General features: G+C 39.8%; 1 protein-coding gene across 1 annotated transcript in view; it reads right to left on the bottom strand.

Annotated features, from left to right (window-relative positions):
- The window catches only part of DLC1 (DLC1 Rho GTPase activating protein), a 482787-nt gene that overhangs the window by 208728 nt on the left and 256568 nt on the right, over nucleotides 1-17491 (bottom strand). Inside the window, exon 5 of the mRNA XM_004382791.1 lies at nucleotides 13575-13608. Within this exon, the coding sequence (XP_004382848.1) occupies nucleotides 13575-13608 (34 nt within the window). The remainder of the gene's footprint in view (nucleotides 1-13574; nucleotides 13609-17491) is intronic.

Genomic DNA, 17491 nt, shown 5'->3' with positions numbered 1-17491 from the left:
ACCATCCTCACAATCATTGCTATGTTTGAGCCCATTGTTGCAGCCACTGTGTCAATCCATCTTGTTGAGGGTCTTCCTCTTTTTTGCTGATCCTCTACTTTACCAAGCATGATGTCCTCCACGAAATGGTCCCTCCTGATAACATGTCCGAAGTCTGTGAGATTAAGTCTCGCCATCCTCGCTTCCAAGGATCACTCTGGCTGTACTTCTTCCAAAACAGACTTGTTAGTTCTTTTGGCAGCCCACGGTACATTCAATATTCTTCACCAACACCATAACTGAAAGGCGTCAATTCTTCTTCAGTCTTTCTTATTCATTGTCCAGCTTTTGCACGCATATGAGTCAACTGAAAACATCATGGCTTGGGTCAGGCGCACCTTAGTCCTCAAAGTGACATCTTTGCTTTTTAATACTTTAAAGTTGCTACACAAAAATAATAGCTATTACTACTATAGTAAGATTTTTCTTTTGAAAATTTGAAGAAATTCCAAAGGAGGGAAATTAAGTAATTAAAATCAATGGCTAAGAAAAGAGAGACATTTTTGCCTATAAAAGAAAGGGTAGAAATTAACATTAGTCGATGGTATAACATATTTTATGATTTATGAGTTTTTTTTTAAAAAGTTTTTAAAGATGGAAACAACCTAAGTGCCCATCCACAGATGAAAGGATGAACAAATTATGGTACGTATACATGATGGAATACTATGCAACAATAAAGAACATCTTACAACATGGATGAAACTGGAGGGCATTATGCTGAGTGAAATAAGTCAGTCACAAAAGGACAAATATTGTAGGAGACCACTACTATAAATACCCAAGAAAAGGTTTACACACAGAAAAAACCAACAATCTTTGATGGTTACGAGGGAGTGGAGGGGTGAGGAGGGGAAACACTAACAGATAGCAGACAAGTTGACTTCGGTGAAGCGAAAGACAACACACAATAGAGGGAAGTCAGTACAACTTGAACAAGGCAAAGTCATAGAAGCTTCCTAGACACATCCAAACACCTTGAGAGACTGAGCTGCTGGGGCTGAGGGCTGAGGACCATAGTCTCAGGGGACATCTAGGTCAGTTGGCATAACACAGTTCATAAAGAAAATGTTCTACATCCTACCTTGGTGAGTAGCATCTGAGGTCTTAAAAGCTTGTTAGCAGTTATCTAAGATATATCTATTGGTCCCATCACATTAGGAGCAAAGGAGAATGAAGAAAACCAAAGACACAAGGAAAATATTAGTTTAAAGGACTAATGGACCACAAATACCACAGCCTCCACCAGCCTGAAACCAGAACTAGATGGTGCCTGGCTACCACCACCGACCATTCTGACAGCGATCAGAAGAGAGTCCTGAAGAGAGCGGGAGAAAAATCTAGAACAAAATTCAAATTCACAAAAAAGAGACCAGACTTACTGGTCTAACGGAGACTGGAAGAACCCCTGAGACTATGGCCCCTGGGCACCCTGATAACTCAGAAATGAAGCCACTCCCGAAGTTCATCTTTCAGTCAAAGTTTACTCAGGCCTATCAAACAATAACACAGGTCATAAATGTGCTTCTTAGTTCAATCAAGTGTACAAGATCAAATGGGCAACACAGGCCCCAAAGCAAAGACAAGAGGGCAGGAAGGGACAGGAAAACTGGACGAATGGACATGGAGAACCCAGGGCAGAAAGGGAGTGTGCTGGCACACTGCAGGGATTGCAACCAAAGTGACAAAACAATTTGTTTTTGAATGAACAACTAATTTGTGCTGTGAACTTTCACCTAAAACACACCACATTTTTTTAAAAAAGTTTTTATATTAAAAATGTATAAAATAAGTCCCCTTTAGGTGCTCAGGACCAAGTTAAGTGACTTTTAAAAAGAGCTTAAAAGACTATTGGGAGGTAAGGCTGGGACAAACAAAACATTCAAAGGACAATGACAAGGAAAAAAAAGACAAAGGAGAATGATAATCCCTATCTGATTAAGTATGAAAATGACCAGTGCAGACTAGATATGCTGTTGTTGTATCATTTCAGAACACATGACATTCATATGAGCAAGAGTTGTCATGGAAGGCTTCACGGTGACGGTAAGACCCAGATGAGTCCTTGGGGGACAAGGGAGATAGTTTCTGGAAGGGAAATAGGAGGAGCGAAGGTCAAGTTATGGAGAAGCAAATTCAGGAGAAGAGTGAGGTTGTTGCCATGGTTACAGCGGAAGCTGCCTGGTAGAGGAGGATGGGAGATAAGGTTGGAAAGGAAGGGTAAGGCCAGACTATGGGAAAATTTATTTGTCAGCCTGAGGAGTCTCGGCATTTAACCACTACATACAGGATAGTGGTTAAAAGCGTGGATTCTGGTCTGAGTTGCTTGTGTTTGAATTCTATCTTGGTCATTTACCAGCTGTGTGACCTTGGGTATCATGTGACTTCTCTGAGTCCTCATCTCTACAATGTGGAAAACAGTAACACCTACTTGATAGGGTTGTTAAAAGGATTAAATGAGTTCTTGCTTATAAAGTGCTTAGGAAAGTGCAGGCACAGAGGAAATGCTTGTATTATTATTATTCATTCATTCAAAAAACTTTAGCCAAAAACCTGCCATTAGTCTACCATTACATAAACACAGGGAAAACGTCTGCCTTCAAGGAAATCACATGATAGTAGGGGAAACATTTAACTTGGATAAATATATCCAAGTAGACTGTAGACTTAAAAAGGTAGGAAAATTGAAGAAAGAGATTAACTGTACTGTCAGCCTCCATTTTTCTGTTTCCTGCAATTTATAGGAAAGAATCAAGATTTTTATTAAGAATTAGTAACATTAGCAGCTGGGAGTTACTGGAATGTGTTTTCTTGGGAAGCTCAAAATTCTAGGGAATTTTTTTTTATTGTGGTAGCTATATATATATGTATATATATATACACACACACACATATATAAAACAAAACAGTTGCCATTTCAACATTTTTTAATGTACAATTCAGTGACATTAATTACATCCATCATACTGTGCAACCATCACCATTATCTGTTTACTAGCTGGGAAATTGTAAAAGAAAAAAGGAAAACTCCATTATGGTGGATGCATGAGGGTTTTTGGGGGACCATTTTGCTTAAGCAACACTGTAAGAACTCTATAAAACCCTTTTTATCTGATAACAGTAATGAGGACAAAGTAGCTGCTTAAATCCATGATCCACTATTCTCCTGAAATAGCCAAACTGGTTTCCCATACAGCTTGGATGAAATAGTGAGATGGACACCAGCCTTTTCTTTGATATTGGTTAACTTGTTATGGTTGTTAAAAACTTTCTTGGGTTTCCCAGACAGAGAAACGGTAACTCAAAATCATATCTTAGTTCTATGATAGAAATGTCAATGGATCCATCTGAAGGAGATAAGGATCACAAACTCTTGCATAGAGAAAAGCAAATCAAAGTGTTTCAAACCAATGGAGAGTCAATAAGAGAAGAAAAAATAAAGTTTTGCCAGCAGAATTATAGGACATTTCATATTCAGACAGGTCAAAAACCTTGTTACATGTAACTTCCCAAAGTTAATGTATCTCTCCAAAGAAACTACAATCAATGTACAGTTATCTTGTGGGTACATATTTGTGTATATATAGTCATATTATTACTAAAAGTAACTAAACTGCAAACTGTGCACTGGGAATCCTATAGAGGTAAAGATTTGAAGACATCTAAGAAATGGTCAGATATGATTTTCAAACTAAATGGAAGTTCTTCTATTGCTTTCTAAATAAAACTGAATGGGCCCTTTTCACAAATTGTCTTTCATCATGGAAGACTGAAGATGAGAAATTTACTTTTCAATTGATTAAAGGTCAATGGCAATCAAAATACTGAAATGAAAAACAGGCTCATTAGCCTGGCCTGATAGTTCCATCCACGCCTTCAGATCATGCTGCTTACAGCTATTCTTTCAAAGGACAATGAGAGGAGCAAAATGTGTACCAGCTTCTCTGGAGGAAGAAATCTCAAGCTCTTCAAATCTTGTGAACAGTCCTGGTCATGGACACGCTGCAGATGAACTGCGTGCCTGCGTGAGTTGCTGGGTATGTGACTGATTCAAAACTGTACCCTGAGCACATGTTCTGTGCAAGATTCCACACGAGGTGTGGGATGACAAAGATGAAATGGGAGATTTCTACCTTGAAGGAGCTCACAGGATGATACAGAAGATAATTCATGAACAAAATACATTATTTGTTGTTGTTAGGTGCCATTGAGTTGGTTCTGACTCATAACAACTCTACATACAATACAGTGAAACACTGCCGGACCCTGTGTCAGCCTCACAATTGTTGCTGTGTTTGAGCCCACTGTCGCAGCCACTGTGTCAACCCATCTCCTTGAGGGTCTTCCTCTTTTCCACTGAGCCTCTATCTTACCAGGCATGATGTCCTTCTCCAGGGACTGGTCCCTCCTGATAACATGTTCAAAGCGCGTGAGACAAAGTCTTGCCATCCTCGCTTTCAAGGAGCACTCTGGCTGTACTTCTTCCAACACAAATTTGTTCACATTCTTCGCCAACATCATAATTCAAAGGCGTCAATTCTTCTTCAGTCTTCCTTATTCATTGTTCAGCTTTCGCTTGCATATGAGGCTACTGAAAATATCATGGCTTAGGTCAGGCACACCTTAGTCCTCAAAGTGACATCTTTGCTTTTCAACACTTTAAAGAGGTCTTTTGCAGCAGATTTTCCCAATGCAATACATCACTTGATTTTTTGACCACTGCTTCCATGGGTGTTGACCGTGGATTCAAATACATGAAATGCTTGACAACTCGAGTATTTTCTCTGTTTATCATGACAAACTGACAGACGTGCAGTGGAAAACACATCCTAGGAATTGTTAAATTCCATAGAAAGATACTAATGAAGTGCTACTTTCAGCTACAGAGACCTGGGAACCCACTCCAAGTAAAGGAGGTAACATTTAAATCGGAACTTGTTAAAAGAGAAATTATCATGTACCCATGTAGCTTGCAATATAATTGAGAAAAAATGAAATATGTTTGATTGGTTCTGGTGACAGAATAGATTTGTTTTACCTACTTGGTAATAGCTAAAATACCCATAAGAAACTAAAAAATAGATTTCAAAAAGTATCTGCCTTGAAAAATACCCTATGAATTCAAGATCTTTGGCATTTAAGAATAGTTTACTTATATTTTTTCATAAATTCCTTGATACCTGAAAGCTAATGTATTTCCTCTCAACAGCCCAGTCAGCCACAGCCAACTTTTTATGGATTAGTTTACATTAGGTTTCAGAAAAACTGCGAGGTTATGAGCTGGCACACCCTAAATTCCTTCCTCATAAAAAAGGAGGCGAGTCAGAGACCATAATATTAAAAAAAGTGAAGCAAGTGAGTATTTATAAGCCCTTAGTATAAAAATAATGAAATTCATTTTCTGAGAGTGAAAGGCTGTAAGGAATTTGTAATGTTGGCCGAAGCCCAGCCTGGCCAGACAAAGATAATTTTCAGATCCTGCTGAACGAACCCTGCGAAACAGCTGGGGGGTCTCTGCAGTTTCAGGAAGAGCCTCACTTAGAATAGAATGATAAGATCCTACATTTGGCTTTGAAGGTATCATATGCACAGCGTAGAGCATTTGCCGATTTTTAAATGATCTCATTTACTCACTCACTCATCAAACATCAGCAACTACAAGACTGCCAGGCATTGGGAGTACAAAGCTGAATGAAAGAAAATCCTGGCCTTCAAGGTGCTCACAATTTAGTGGGTAAGACACTGCTAAAAGCAATCTGATCCAGAATCACGAGTCTCTAATGGTTACATAACAGTCAGAGTCTTTCAAAGGAGGACTCTGGAATCCCTTTGGCTCTGTAGATGCTGGAACTTGACTGATGGTGTCGTAGATCACATGGGCGTTCTCTGAATCCAAACAATGATGATTAGACTGGAAAAAAGGGAATGTCTTTCCATTTCAGTATTTTGCTTTCATCAGCTACATTTCCCTTCTCTATGATCGAAGGAGCCAAGAAAATTAACACCAAAAGGCCCCAAGGCTGGGCTTTGTTATTCAGTGTGTTTACAAGGAGCTTGGAATGAAATGATGAAAACCTTGAAAATTTCCCCTCACACATCTGTCACAAAGAAGTGTTTGATGTCTATTTTCTGCCTTACTAGCCACAACACCAAGTTTGGAAAGACTGTGGCTCTGTTTTAGGCTTCTAAAAGCTATCTTTCACAAGTGTTTCAGAGTATAAGAATTCATTATCTTGATTTTTAGCATTTTCTGGTTAACCAAATAACCTTGAGGCAGGAAAACAAACGTTCTAAGAAAAAATGACAAAGGAACACAACCAAAGTCAGATTCTGAGTCACCTTTCTCCGTAACACCTGTTACACATTCGTATGGGAGAGATCTTCAAATAACACCATTAACTAATTATCCGGCTGAGATACGTGGGAGTTGCGGGGATAGCAGGAGAATGGGGAGAGTTGGGGAAAAACGTTAAACACGGTTTAGAACCATATGGACTCTAAATCAGGAAGACTGAAGCTACATCTTTGTAATCAGAATGTATCGATTAACACATATTTATAGAACACCTACTACGTGCTAACAGCTGTTCTCATTACAGGAAACACAAAGACAGCCTTCCTGACCTAGAAAAGCTCAGCCTATGGAAGAGGACACACAGCTGGGCAAGACACTAAGGACTGTAAGAGAAAGCGCATAGAGATTTTTAGGAGCACGGAAGAATCAATGACAAATTCTGCTTGGGAAATAACTTATGAAGAAGGCTGTATTACTGCTGAATCTAATAAAACAAGTAGGAGTTTTCAAGACAGAGAGGGAAAAAACATGCCATTTTGCTTAATGATAGTGACCCGTTTCCCATGGGCTGCCACGTAGCCTGAGAAAACGTGTGAGTAGTTCTGAGATTTACTTTCAGAGTGGGAGATTAAACAGTAGACGCTAAACTGCTGCTTTTCACATGTGCTCCGAGGCACACTTCAGTGTGACTACGTTTCTAAGTTACATTCTTCTATTCAATAGACAGCACATTCTAAACTGTAAAAGTAGATATTTTTCCCTTCCAGGTGATTAAATGAAATTATTTTCATTTAGAATGAAGAAAAACATGGCCCATATTATTTTTCTGGATAATCCACCTACCTACCTACCTATCTATAAATCTACCTACCTACCTATCTATCATCTATCTGTCTGTCTGTCTATCTATCTACCTACCTATCTATCTGTCTGTCTATTTACCTACCTACCTACCTATCATCTGTATTTTTAAAAGAACACACAGTTCTAGGCACAAGTAGGAAGACAAAGACAAGAGAAAGATAGAAGGATTCTGTGGCTGGACATGGTGACTACGGTTAAACCTTCCCATCCACCCCCAACAAAAAAAAGGAATAGAAAGAAGAGAAGCTGTTGGTAGCTATGTCAGTGAGGCTCCTAGCAGGAAACAGATGTCACACTGGGTAATATGAGAGGACTTTAATAATAGGACTACTTACAAAGGTGTAGGGAACCCAATGTTCCTAAGATTTTCACTGGCCAATTTTTTTCAGAAATAGGCTGCCAGGTCTTTCTTCCTAGTCTTTCTTAGTTTGGAAGCTCTGCTGAAACCTGTCCACCAAGGGTGACCCTGCTGGTATTTGAAATACCGGGGACAAAGCTTCCAGCATCACAGCAACACGCAATCCACCACAGTATGACAAACTGACAGACATGTGGTATAAAAGACCTCTTTGAAGTGTTAAAAAGCGAAGATGTCACTTTAAGGACTAAGGTGGGCCTGACCCAAGCCATGATGTTTTCAATCGCCTCATGTGCACGCGAAAACTGGACAAAGAATAAGGAAGACTGAGGAAGGGTTGATGCCTTTGAATTGTGGTGTTTGCGAACAATGTTGAGTACACGATGGACTGCCAGAAGAACAGGTCTGTCTTGGAAGAAATACAGCCAGAATGCTTATTAGAATCAAGGATGGCAAGACTTCATTTCACATACTTTGGACATGTTGCCAGGAGGGACCAGTCCCTGGAGAAGGACATCATGCTTGGTAAAGTAGGTCAGCAAAAAAGAGGAAGACCCCCAGGGAGATGGATTGACACAGTGGCTGCAACCATGGACTCAAGCATAACAACGATTATGAGGATGGCACAGCACCAGGCAGTCTTTCATTCTGTTGTATATAGGGTCGATATGAGTTGGAACCGACTCCACAGCACCTCACAACAACAACCACAGGGAGCCCAAGGAGTTCCTTGGTGGTGCAGAAAGTTAATGTGCATGGCTGGTAAACGAAAGGTTGGAGGTTCATGCCCACCCAGAAATGCCACAAAGAAAGGCCTGGCAATCTACTTCCAAAAAATCAGCCTTTGAAAACCCTGTGGGAATCCCTGGGTGATGTGAATGGTGAAGTACTCGACTACTAGCTGAAAGGTTGGTGGTTTGAACCCCCCCAGAGGTGCCTCAGAAGACAGGCCTGGCAATCTGCTTCCGAAAGCTCACAGCCTTGAAAACCCTGTAGAGCACAGTTCTCTGCACACACGGGGTTGCCATGAGTTAGCATCACTTAACAGCAATCAACAACAACAAGATTCTCATTCTTTCTCCCACATTCACATTAACCCTATGGAGCGCAGTTCTACTCGGACACACATGGGGTTGCCATGAGTCAGAATCGACTTGACAGCAACTGGCTTAGGGAAACCAAAAGTTTCAACCCCTAAGCCTGATTTGCCAAGAGCCAGGAATGGCTTCAGAACCTGGAAATGTATGGAAAGGGTGCCTTGAGAAAAGCCTGTGGGGGCCCTTAGTGAGGCAGCCAGGAGGAATCAACTCCCCAGCCTCACTGTCCCACTGTCCTCCTCCCCCAGTCTCCCACTGGGATCCTCATCGGTGGAATAGGGAAGACAGAAAGGAGGGAAACCACTGATTTAGTCCACACAGAGCCCTGGTGGTGCAGTGATTAAGGGCTCGGCTGCTAACCAAAAGGTCGGCAGCTGAATCCACCAGCTGCTCCTTGGAAACCCTATGGGGCAGTTCTGCTCTGTCCTATAGAATTGCTAGGAGTTAGAATCAACTTGATGGCAACCGGGTTTGTTTGTTTGGTTTTTTGGCTCCTCCTCCCAGGGCACAGAAGTAGGTCAGAGGGTAAATCTGGGGGACAAAATGGAGGTATCCTGCACAACAAGTTACACTGCATCCAAATTATAAATGACCAGCTATTTTAAGCGGGGCAGTTTGATCTTATCCGGTAGACAACAAGGAGACAAAGAAAAAGGAAAAGCAGGAAGCGACCTGATCAGATTGTCCTTCTCAAAGAGAACTCTGATGACGGTGTAGAGACTGGGCTAGTGGAATGATAGGTTAAGGCAGGGAAACCAGTTTTGGAAGCTGTTGTGAAAATCGGGTGGGAAATGAAGCCCTGAAAGAAAGCAATGGCAATGGGAATGGCTGCGGGATGAGGGACGGTAGTGCGGACAGGATTGTGTGCAGAGGGTGAGGGAGGGTGGGAGCGGCAGGATAACCCAGGAGCCTAGTCTAGTTGAGTTGCTGGGTAGATGGGATCCAGTTACCCCAGGGACTTGGGATATGGGGGGGGAAGTGGAGTCACAGGGAAAGGGGATAGGAGAATACATTTCCCAGTGACTAATCTTTAGTGATAATTGAAGTATACCTGTTCACAAGACAGAATTTCAGCCTGATAGTGCAAAGAATTGCTAATGAGATGTTAAAATACAGCCAACTCTGCCTATAGTGTGATAGCCTTGGTCTGAATTACTCAGTCAGAGGGCTTGTGGACAAAGTGAGCTCTTTCTCCCATATGGACAGCTGCTCAGTTTTTAATTGGTGCCGTGAGGATGTATGTGTTGGGGGAAGGCCTGGAGCAGACACTGGCAGCAGTGACACCACTGATGTTCACTTGGCCTGTTCACACTGCGGTTATAAGCACAACTGATTCTCCTAAGAACTGGCTACCGTTTTTCAGGGCCTTCTTTGTGACAAGCATTGTTCTCTTGCAACAACAATGGCAGATTCTTTATTTATATTCTAGAAATGAGGGACATGAGGAAGTTAAGTAATGTGCTCAAGGACTCACAGATAGGAAGCAGGTGTGCTGGAGAATATAGCAATGGCATTGGGCCCACTCTTTAGGGGCATACAGACTCCAGCGCATGATAGAACTGGACAAAATTACACACAATGATGCTTGTGGGATTAATTCTGATATGTATATATACATCAGATGTATATATGACCCAAGCTTCATAGATAGATAGATAGATATGGAGCCCTGGTGGCACAGTAGTTAACAGCTCAGCTGTTAACCAAAGGGTCAGCAGTTTGAATCCATCAGCCGCTCCTTGGAGACCCTATGGGGAAGTTTTACTCTGTCCTATAGGGTCACTATGAACTGGAATCGTCTCGATGGCAATGGGTTTGGTTTTTGTTTTATATATATATAGACAGATACAAAAAAAATTGGTAGACTGTATTTCAGATTCTAACAATGCACAATTCTGATACACAGTTTCCTGAAAATAGTATTTTAATTTGATTATTTTCCTGGAGGCCTTCTGAATAAGCTAGGTTAAGAAGTTTTCAGTTGAGAAGAGAAGGCTGGATGGGATATTCTCAACTGGATTTGTGTTCCTTCAGGGAAGAGATTGCTCTTGTTTATTATTTCTCTCTTGACAGAACCTAATGTGATGCCTTGTACGGGGTGCTGTTGAGGAAATATTTGTGAAATGAATGAAGCTATGGGAGGCTGGTCCAAAATTGTTTTCCCTTGGAGATTTCTGTCGTCACAAGGCAGGAGACAAGCATCAGAACTGATCCCACCAGACTGTATTTATGTAGTAACAAGGATGGGAATAGAGGATGGATGTTAAAACCACACACAGGGACAGCCACAACTGCAGCTCAAAAATTATTAATAGAATGTACCCAACAGGATCTTGTTCAGAGCTTCATTAAGCCTGGCAGACCTGCTTCTAGTTGGCTTGAATGAGAGGTCACATAGATTAAAAATAGGCTTTCTCAGCAAGGAACAATAGGCCACATTCACTAGCAAGACAGAAAAAAATGACAGGCCTTAGGGGTGGGTGTGAAGCTTAATCCTATTTAAGACCTTAATTAACTAACCCCCAGAAGATTGAGGAGGCCCTCCGCTTTCATGCCCGTTCCACTGTTTGGGGGAGTCTTAAAAAGAGACCCATAAAGATACACATAAAGAGATTCACATTTGTAGACAAAACCCTCAAAATATTTTTAATATTTTAAATAGAGCTCAATGGAGTTTAGAAATATGAGAATTAGATTGCTTAGACATTATGGCCTTTTAAACCTTTTGAAATAAATCACATTCTCTCTTGAATTGGCAAATCTTTTACCATTATTAACAAAACATTCAAACATAAGCATTTGTCTTGACACATAAAGTTACTCATTTTATTTTTTTAACATCATTTCTTTCTTATATTTATATTTTTAAACAAAGTTATATTTCCTCCGAAACGTATCAGCACTTTCTCAAGAAATCTAAACCAAAATCCATCATAAATTTCAACCATTCTGATGTTTTCACTTACAGGAGGTGCCAAACCCTCTGCCATCGAGTCAATTCCAACTCACAGCGACCCTGCAGGACAGAGTAGAACTGCTCCATAGGGTTTCCAAGGAGCAGCTGGTGGATTCGAACTGCCAACCTTTTGGTCAGCAGCCATAGCTCTTAACTGCTGTGCCACCAGGGCCTCAGGTTCTGCTCAGATCTCTCCATCCTGGGTCAAGCATCTCAGCTGGGATGTGGCATCCAGGTACCTGAGGCCCGGGTAGGTCACATAAACCAACTAGACAGTCCTACTTTTCGTAGATCATCTACAGAACCTCTATGAATTGAATCTGCCAACTCTTTTAATTTTGCTCAGCAGTATAGAAATGGCTCAAAGAGATTGTAAAACAAGAGTGACCGTTAATTTCATGTTCTTTTGTTGTTGTTGTCATGGAGGAGAAAAAATTCCAGAACTATGATTAAAAAGTTACGCTCTTTGTTTAATTAGATCATTGTTTTACTAATAAGTTTTTTTTTTTTTTTTTTTAAAAAAAACTGTTCGAGAACCTTAATAAAATGAAGAGCTTGTCTTCACCAAATTGAAGTCATTTAACTGTGAGGAAGAAGGTAACCTTTTGCCTCTCCATTCCCTCAAGCAATGGCAATTCAACCCCTCACTCCCACCCCGAGAACATGCATCCTAACTTTTCCTTGGGGCGTGAAAGAATTTACTGAAATTCTGGAACAAGATGACAACTTGCTCCATTCCATACTGTTTAAGTTGCAACTCATCTTGGGAATTACAGAGAACTTCACAGCCCAAGATAAAGTATGACTCTGGTAAGTTTCTTCTTCCTTGTGATGAGAACGGTCATCATAAACATTTATTTCTTGTCTTAACTAGATATATAACACAATTGATTTGACATTCTGGGGCTTTGGAACTGTAATCTGAATTTGTTTAATATTGCAAGTGCATTGTTAATTGTGCGATTTCTTTTTCTTGAATCATCAGATGATGTCAGTTCAATATTTTCTTTCTATTCTGAAAGGTTACCTTTCAACATATTACATGGAAGGAACCAGACACAGCCTAAACACAGAGAAAAGGTTAGCCCACAGAAGGATACAAACTATAAAAACTTCCGTGTGAAAACCATCTAGTGGCCAAAACAAGATCACTGAAGTAGGAAGAGAACATCCCCGTTACAGAAACCACATCCAGTAAACGTTAATGCTTTAGCGTAGGGTAACTTGTCCTCATGTTATCTTCTCGTAAACGATAACATGAACTTTTAACATGACTCTTAAAAATCACAAATGTTTAAGAACTAAGTGATGTGCTTCAAATTTGGTAGCATACCTTAAATACCTGTGTGTCTTTTTTTAAGTTATTATTACAAAGACCATATACAACTATACTAAGGAAGATAAAAAAGCACATAATTCCACCAATCCAAGTCCAGTTTTTCGTATTTCCATGTTTCTCATCAGTTATTATCCATAGAACATATAACATTTTTATCCAATACAATTATTCATATTGCTTCATACTTAGATTTTTGATGGCACAGCATAACTTTAAAACTCAAGATCAGCATGGCTTTTTCTAAGGCTGTTGAATAAGCTACTTCCAATCAAAAAACAAATCATGGTAGCTATTAACAACCAATTTCTAGAGACCACTCCCTAGTCAATAAACATCTAATTCTGTCCCTTAAGGAAAAAAAGAAAAGAAAGTAGTTGCAGTCACAGGGAAGGCTACAAGAAGTAGACATCTTATTCTAAAACAATGGGATGTCTATGTTCGAGATTCACATACTTTTCCTTACATTTTAAGTAAAACAAATTTATTTTTCAGAAATTCAACAATGAAATTTGTCCAGAGATTGATGAGATTTACACATTGTAGATGCTTAATAAAATGCCTACTTTAAAATGCAATTTTATTCTAAAATATATAGGAGGGAAAACATAACCGAAATGCCTACTTACCAGCCTGTTCTTTCTCTGAAATACCTGAAATAGCCTGAAAGAGAAAAAAAAAGGCATGAAATTGTAGTGTTATTAGAAAGAAACATCAAATTAACATTATTTGAAATAAAATGAAGTACCATAAACGAAGTAAAAATTAAATAGAACCTGACGATAGAAAAATAAGAATTGTGAAACTATCAGTAAAGCCACTAGGTCCTTCTGTGATAATTGGAAATCATATGCCATTGTTTTCTTTTCTCAAGACAGACTCAATCCAACACATACCCAAAAACCTGACCCATTTCTGTTGAGTCAATTCCAACTCGTAACGACCCTATAGGACACAGTAGAACTGCCCCACAGGTTTTCCAAGGAGCAGCTGGTGGATTCGAACTGCTGACCTTTTGGTTAGCAGCCATAGCTCCTAACCACTGCACCACCAGGGCTTCAACACATACCCATATTATCTTAAATGATATTGAGCTTAAATAAGACTAAAAATGCTCTTTGAATTTGGGTGGAATTTTTGAAGTATATTTCTCTCCACCACCACCTACCGCCCCCGCAATCTATTCTTCTTTTGATTTCCAACACAACAAGGGGATACTGCATGGTTTAGTCAGAAAAGGTGTGCATCAGCGTTGTATCCTTTCACCATACTTATTTGATTTGTATGCTGAGCAAATAATCTGAGAAGCTGGACTATATGAAGAAGAAGTGGGGCATCAGGATTGGAGGAAGACTCATTAACAGCCTGTGTTGTGCTGATGACAAAAACTTGCTTGCTGAAAGTGAAGAGGACTTGAAGCACATACCGATGAAGATCAAAGACCACAGGCTTCAGTATGGATTACACCTTAAAATCAAGAAAACAAAAATCCTCACAACTGGACCAATAAGCAACATCATGATAAATGGAGAAAAGATTGAAGTTGTGAAAGATTTCGTTTTACTTGGATCCACAATCAACATCCATGTCAGCAGCAGTCAAGGAATCAAAAGATGCATTGCACTGGGCTAACCTGCTGTAAAAGATCTCCTTAATGTGTTGAAAAGCAAAATGTCACGTTGAGGACTAAGGTGCGCCTGACCCAAGCCATGGTGTTTTCAATCGCATCATATGCACGCGAAAGCTGGACGATGAATAAGGAAGACTGAAGAAGAATCGACGCCTTTGAATTGTGGTGTTGGCAAAGAATATTGAATATACCCTGGACTGCCAAAAGAATGAACAAATCTGTCTTGGAAGAAGTACAGCCAGAACGCACCTTAGAAGCAGGGATAGCGAGACTACGTCTCACATACTTTGGACATGTTGTCAGGAGGGATCAGTCCTTGGAGAAGGACATCATTCTTGGTAAAGTGGAGGGTCAGCGAAAAAGAGGAAGATCCTCAACCAGATGGACTGACACAGTGGCTGCAACAACGGGCTCAAACATAACAACGATCGTGCGGATGGCGAAGGCAATGGGCACTGTTTGGTTTTGTTGTACATGGGGTCGCTATGAATCAGACCTGACTGGACAGCACCTAACAACAACCACAGTCTACAACCGGAGTCCCTGGGTTGTGCAAACTGTTAAGCACTCAGCTGCTAAGCAAAAGGTTGGCAGTTTAAGTCCACCCAGAGGCACCTCTGAAAAAAGGTCTGGTGATCTACTTCTGAAAAACTAGCCATTGAAAATCCTTCAGAGCACAGTTCTACTCTGACACTCGTGGGGTCGTTATGAGCCAGAATCAACTCAATGAGCCAATCAAAGGACAGCAACTTGTTTAACTTCATTTTGGTTTCTGCCACAACCACTGATCCACAGGAGAAGCCTGAAAGTGATGTCTCTCCCCCTCTTCAGGGAACAAGGTCATCAGAGTTTGAGCAAGAGATTCAGCCTTAATTAGGTAATTTGTGTGGTTTTTAGTGAGTGTGTTTGTGTGTGTGTGTGTGTGTGCACTTCTGTTGTAGATCAGCAGATCTTACATTTCCAGAAATATCAAATGTCAAGATGCCTATATCTTTTTCAGATATTGATTGATTACTGCTGAGGTCCTCACCTTTGGCATTTAAGAATTTGGAAATCAATGCAATTATGCAAATAATTAAGGTAAATATCTTTCTATGGATAAAAAATAAATGGAGGTTTTGTTCTGGAAGGAATGATCCATTTGAAGTCTATTTTGACTTGATCTAAATCTACATTAGTTGTTCAGTTCTTCTTCTCTGGGTGTGAACATGGACTCTGCATCCTGCCAGAGGCAGTCATGACGAGATTGTCATATTAGCAAATGGCATAGTGGAGGATCATGCCCACAGATCGGGGCAACAAAGGGATGGTGTAGGTCAGCCTCCAGCATTTTCCTTAGCATCCTTCCATTTATAACAGGATCACCCGATTTTTCCCTTCTGCTTTTATACCACAGGAAAGTTGTTCCTGCCCCGTCCAAGAAAGTTATCCTACAGTTTTGGTGATGTTTGTTTAATTTTATATGTGTCTCTTTTGGAGAGTATTTTAAATGAATGATGTTCGTACCATGTGTTATATTTTAAACCTAGCTCCCTGATTTATCCCCTTACTAGAAATCAGAGATTTTAAATCCAAATTCCTCTTCTGTGAAAAGCAAATGAGAAAAACAAAACAAAACAAAACAAAAACCTTTCATTGATAAGATTGTAAAGATCAGTTTGGAGATGGGTGATTAAAGGATGTTCATGGAGAAAGTTCCTCAATATAAAAATATTGGGCACTTACTGGGTGCTTAGTATTTGCAAGGCACAGTTTTAAGCCTATCCTTAGAACAACCCCATGAAGTGGTACAAAGTAAAGTCACTTTAACAAGGCCACACAGTCAGTAATGGAAGCCACAACCGCTGCCATGCTGCCTCTGAGCCACCACCAAGCAGAGTGTTTGGAAACAAAAGAGGAGGGAAATTTGGAGAAGTCCCATGGTAATAATACACTGACTTAGATTATAAAACCTGTGCAGAGGTGTCTGCACAAGACATTTAGAAATTATCTAATTGAGCTCTTTCTTTTTACAGCTAAGGCCTCTGAAACTTGGGATATATGGAATGTCATTTTCAAAATCAGGACCAACAACAGTGACAGGTCTTTTTCATATTTGATTCTATTTGATTACAAAATGATGTCACTGAGCATATATAAGTAAATATTTAATAAAAATTATAATCAATGAGTTGGTCTATGAAGCAAAAATACATCAGCTTTCATATAGCCAGTGCCAGTACTTCAAATTCATGTAGCAAACACCAATTATGTTAGAACCTCACCAAGTTCTTCATGATTCTTTAAGCCACCAAAGCTTACTTCCATTAAGTAACTGCACTGCCATATAAAAGTGTGGAGGAAGGAGAAAGTTCAATGTGCCTAGAATTTTATAAGTTCTTTTCGAAAGTTAAACTAGATAACAATATTAGCTGAATATCCCTCAGCTAATTTATCTTTAAATCTGAGGGAGAATTGTCTCTAGAAAATAGAATTTTTGATTAAATAAGTTCATTAAATGATCAAACGAATAAACTGATTAAATATGTGAAATCCTCCAAGGGTGAAAGATGTTAAAGAAATCAGAAAATGCTGACACTTGATTTTCAGTTAATTAAAGCTATTTGTTTACTCTTAGTTACATAAAGAAAGGTGATCCAACAGATTGCAGAAATTATTGAACAATATCATTAATATTACACCCAAGTAAAATTTTGCTGAAGATCATTGAAAAGCAGCTGCAGCAGTATATCAACAGAGAACTGCCAGAAATTCAAGCCAGATTCAGAAGAGGACATGGAACCAGGGATATCATTGCTGATGTCAGATGCATCTTGGACGAAAGCAGAGAATACCAGAAAGATGTTTACCTGTGTTTTATTGACTATCCAAAGGCATTCGACTGTGTGGATCATAACAAATTATGGATAACATTGC

Source organism: Trichechus manatus, unplaced genomic scaffold (assembly GCF_000243295.1).
Source record: "Trichechus manatus latirostris isolate Lorelei unplaced genomic scaffold, TriManLat1.0 scaffold00099, whole genome shotgun sequence".
Classification (NCBI taxonomy): Eukaryota; Metazoa; Chordata; class Mammalia; order Sirenia; family Trichechidae; genus Trichechus; species Trichechus manatus.
Note: the sequence above shows the minus strand (reverse complement) of the source record. Positions and strands in the feature narration are given on the sequence as shown.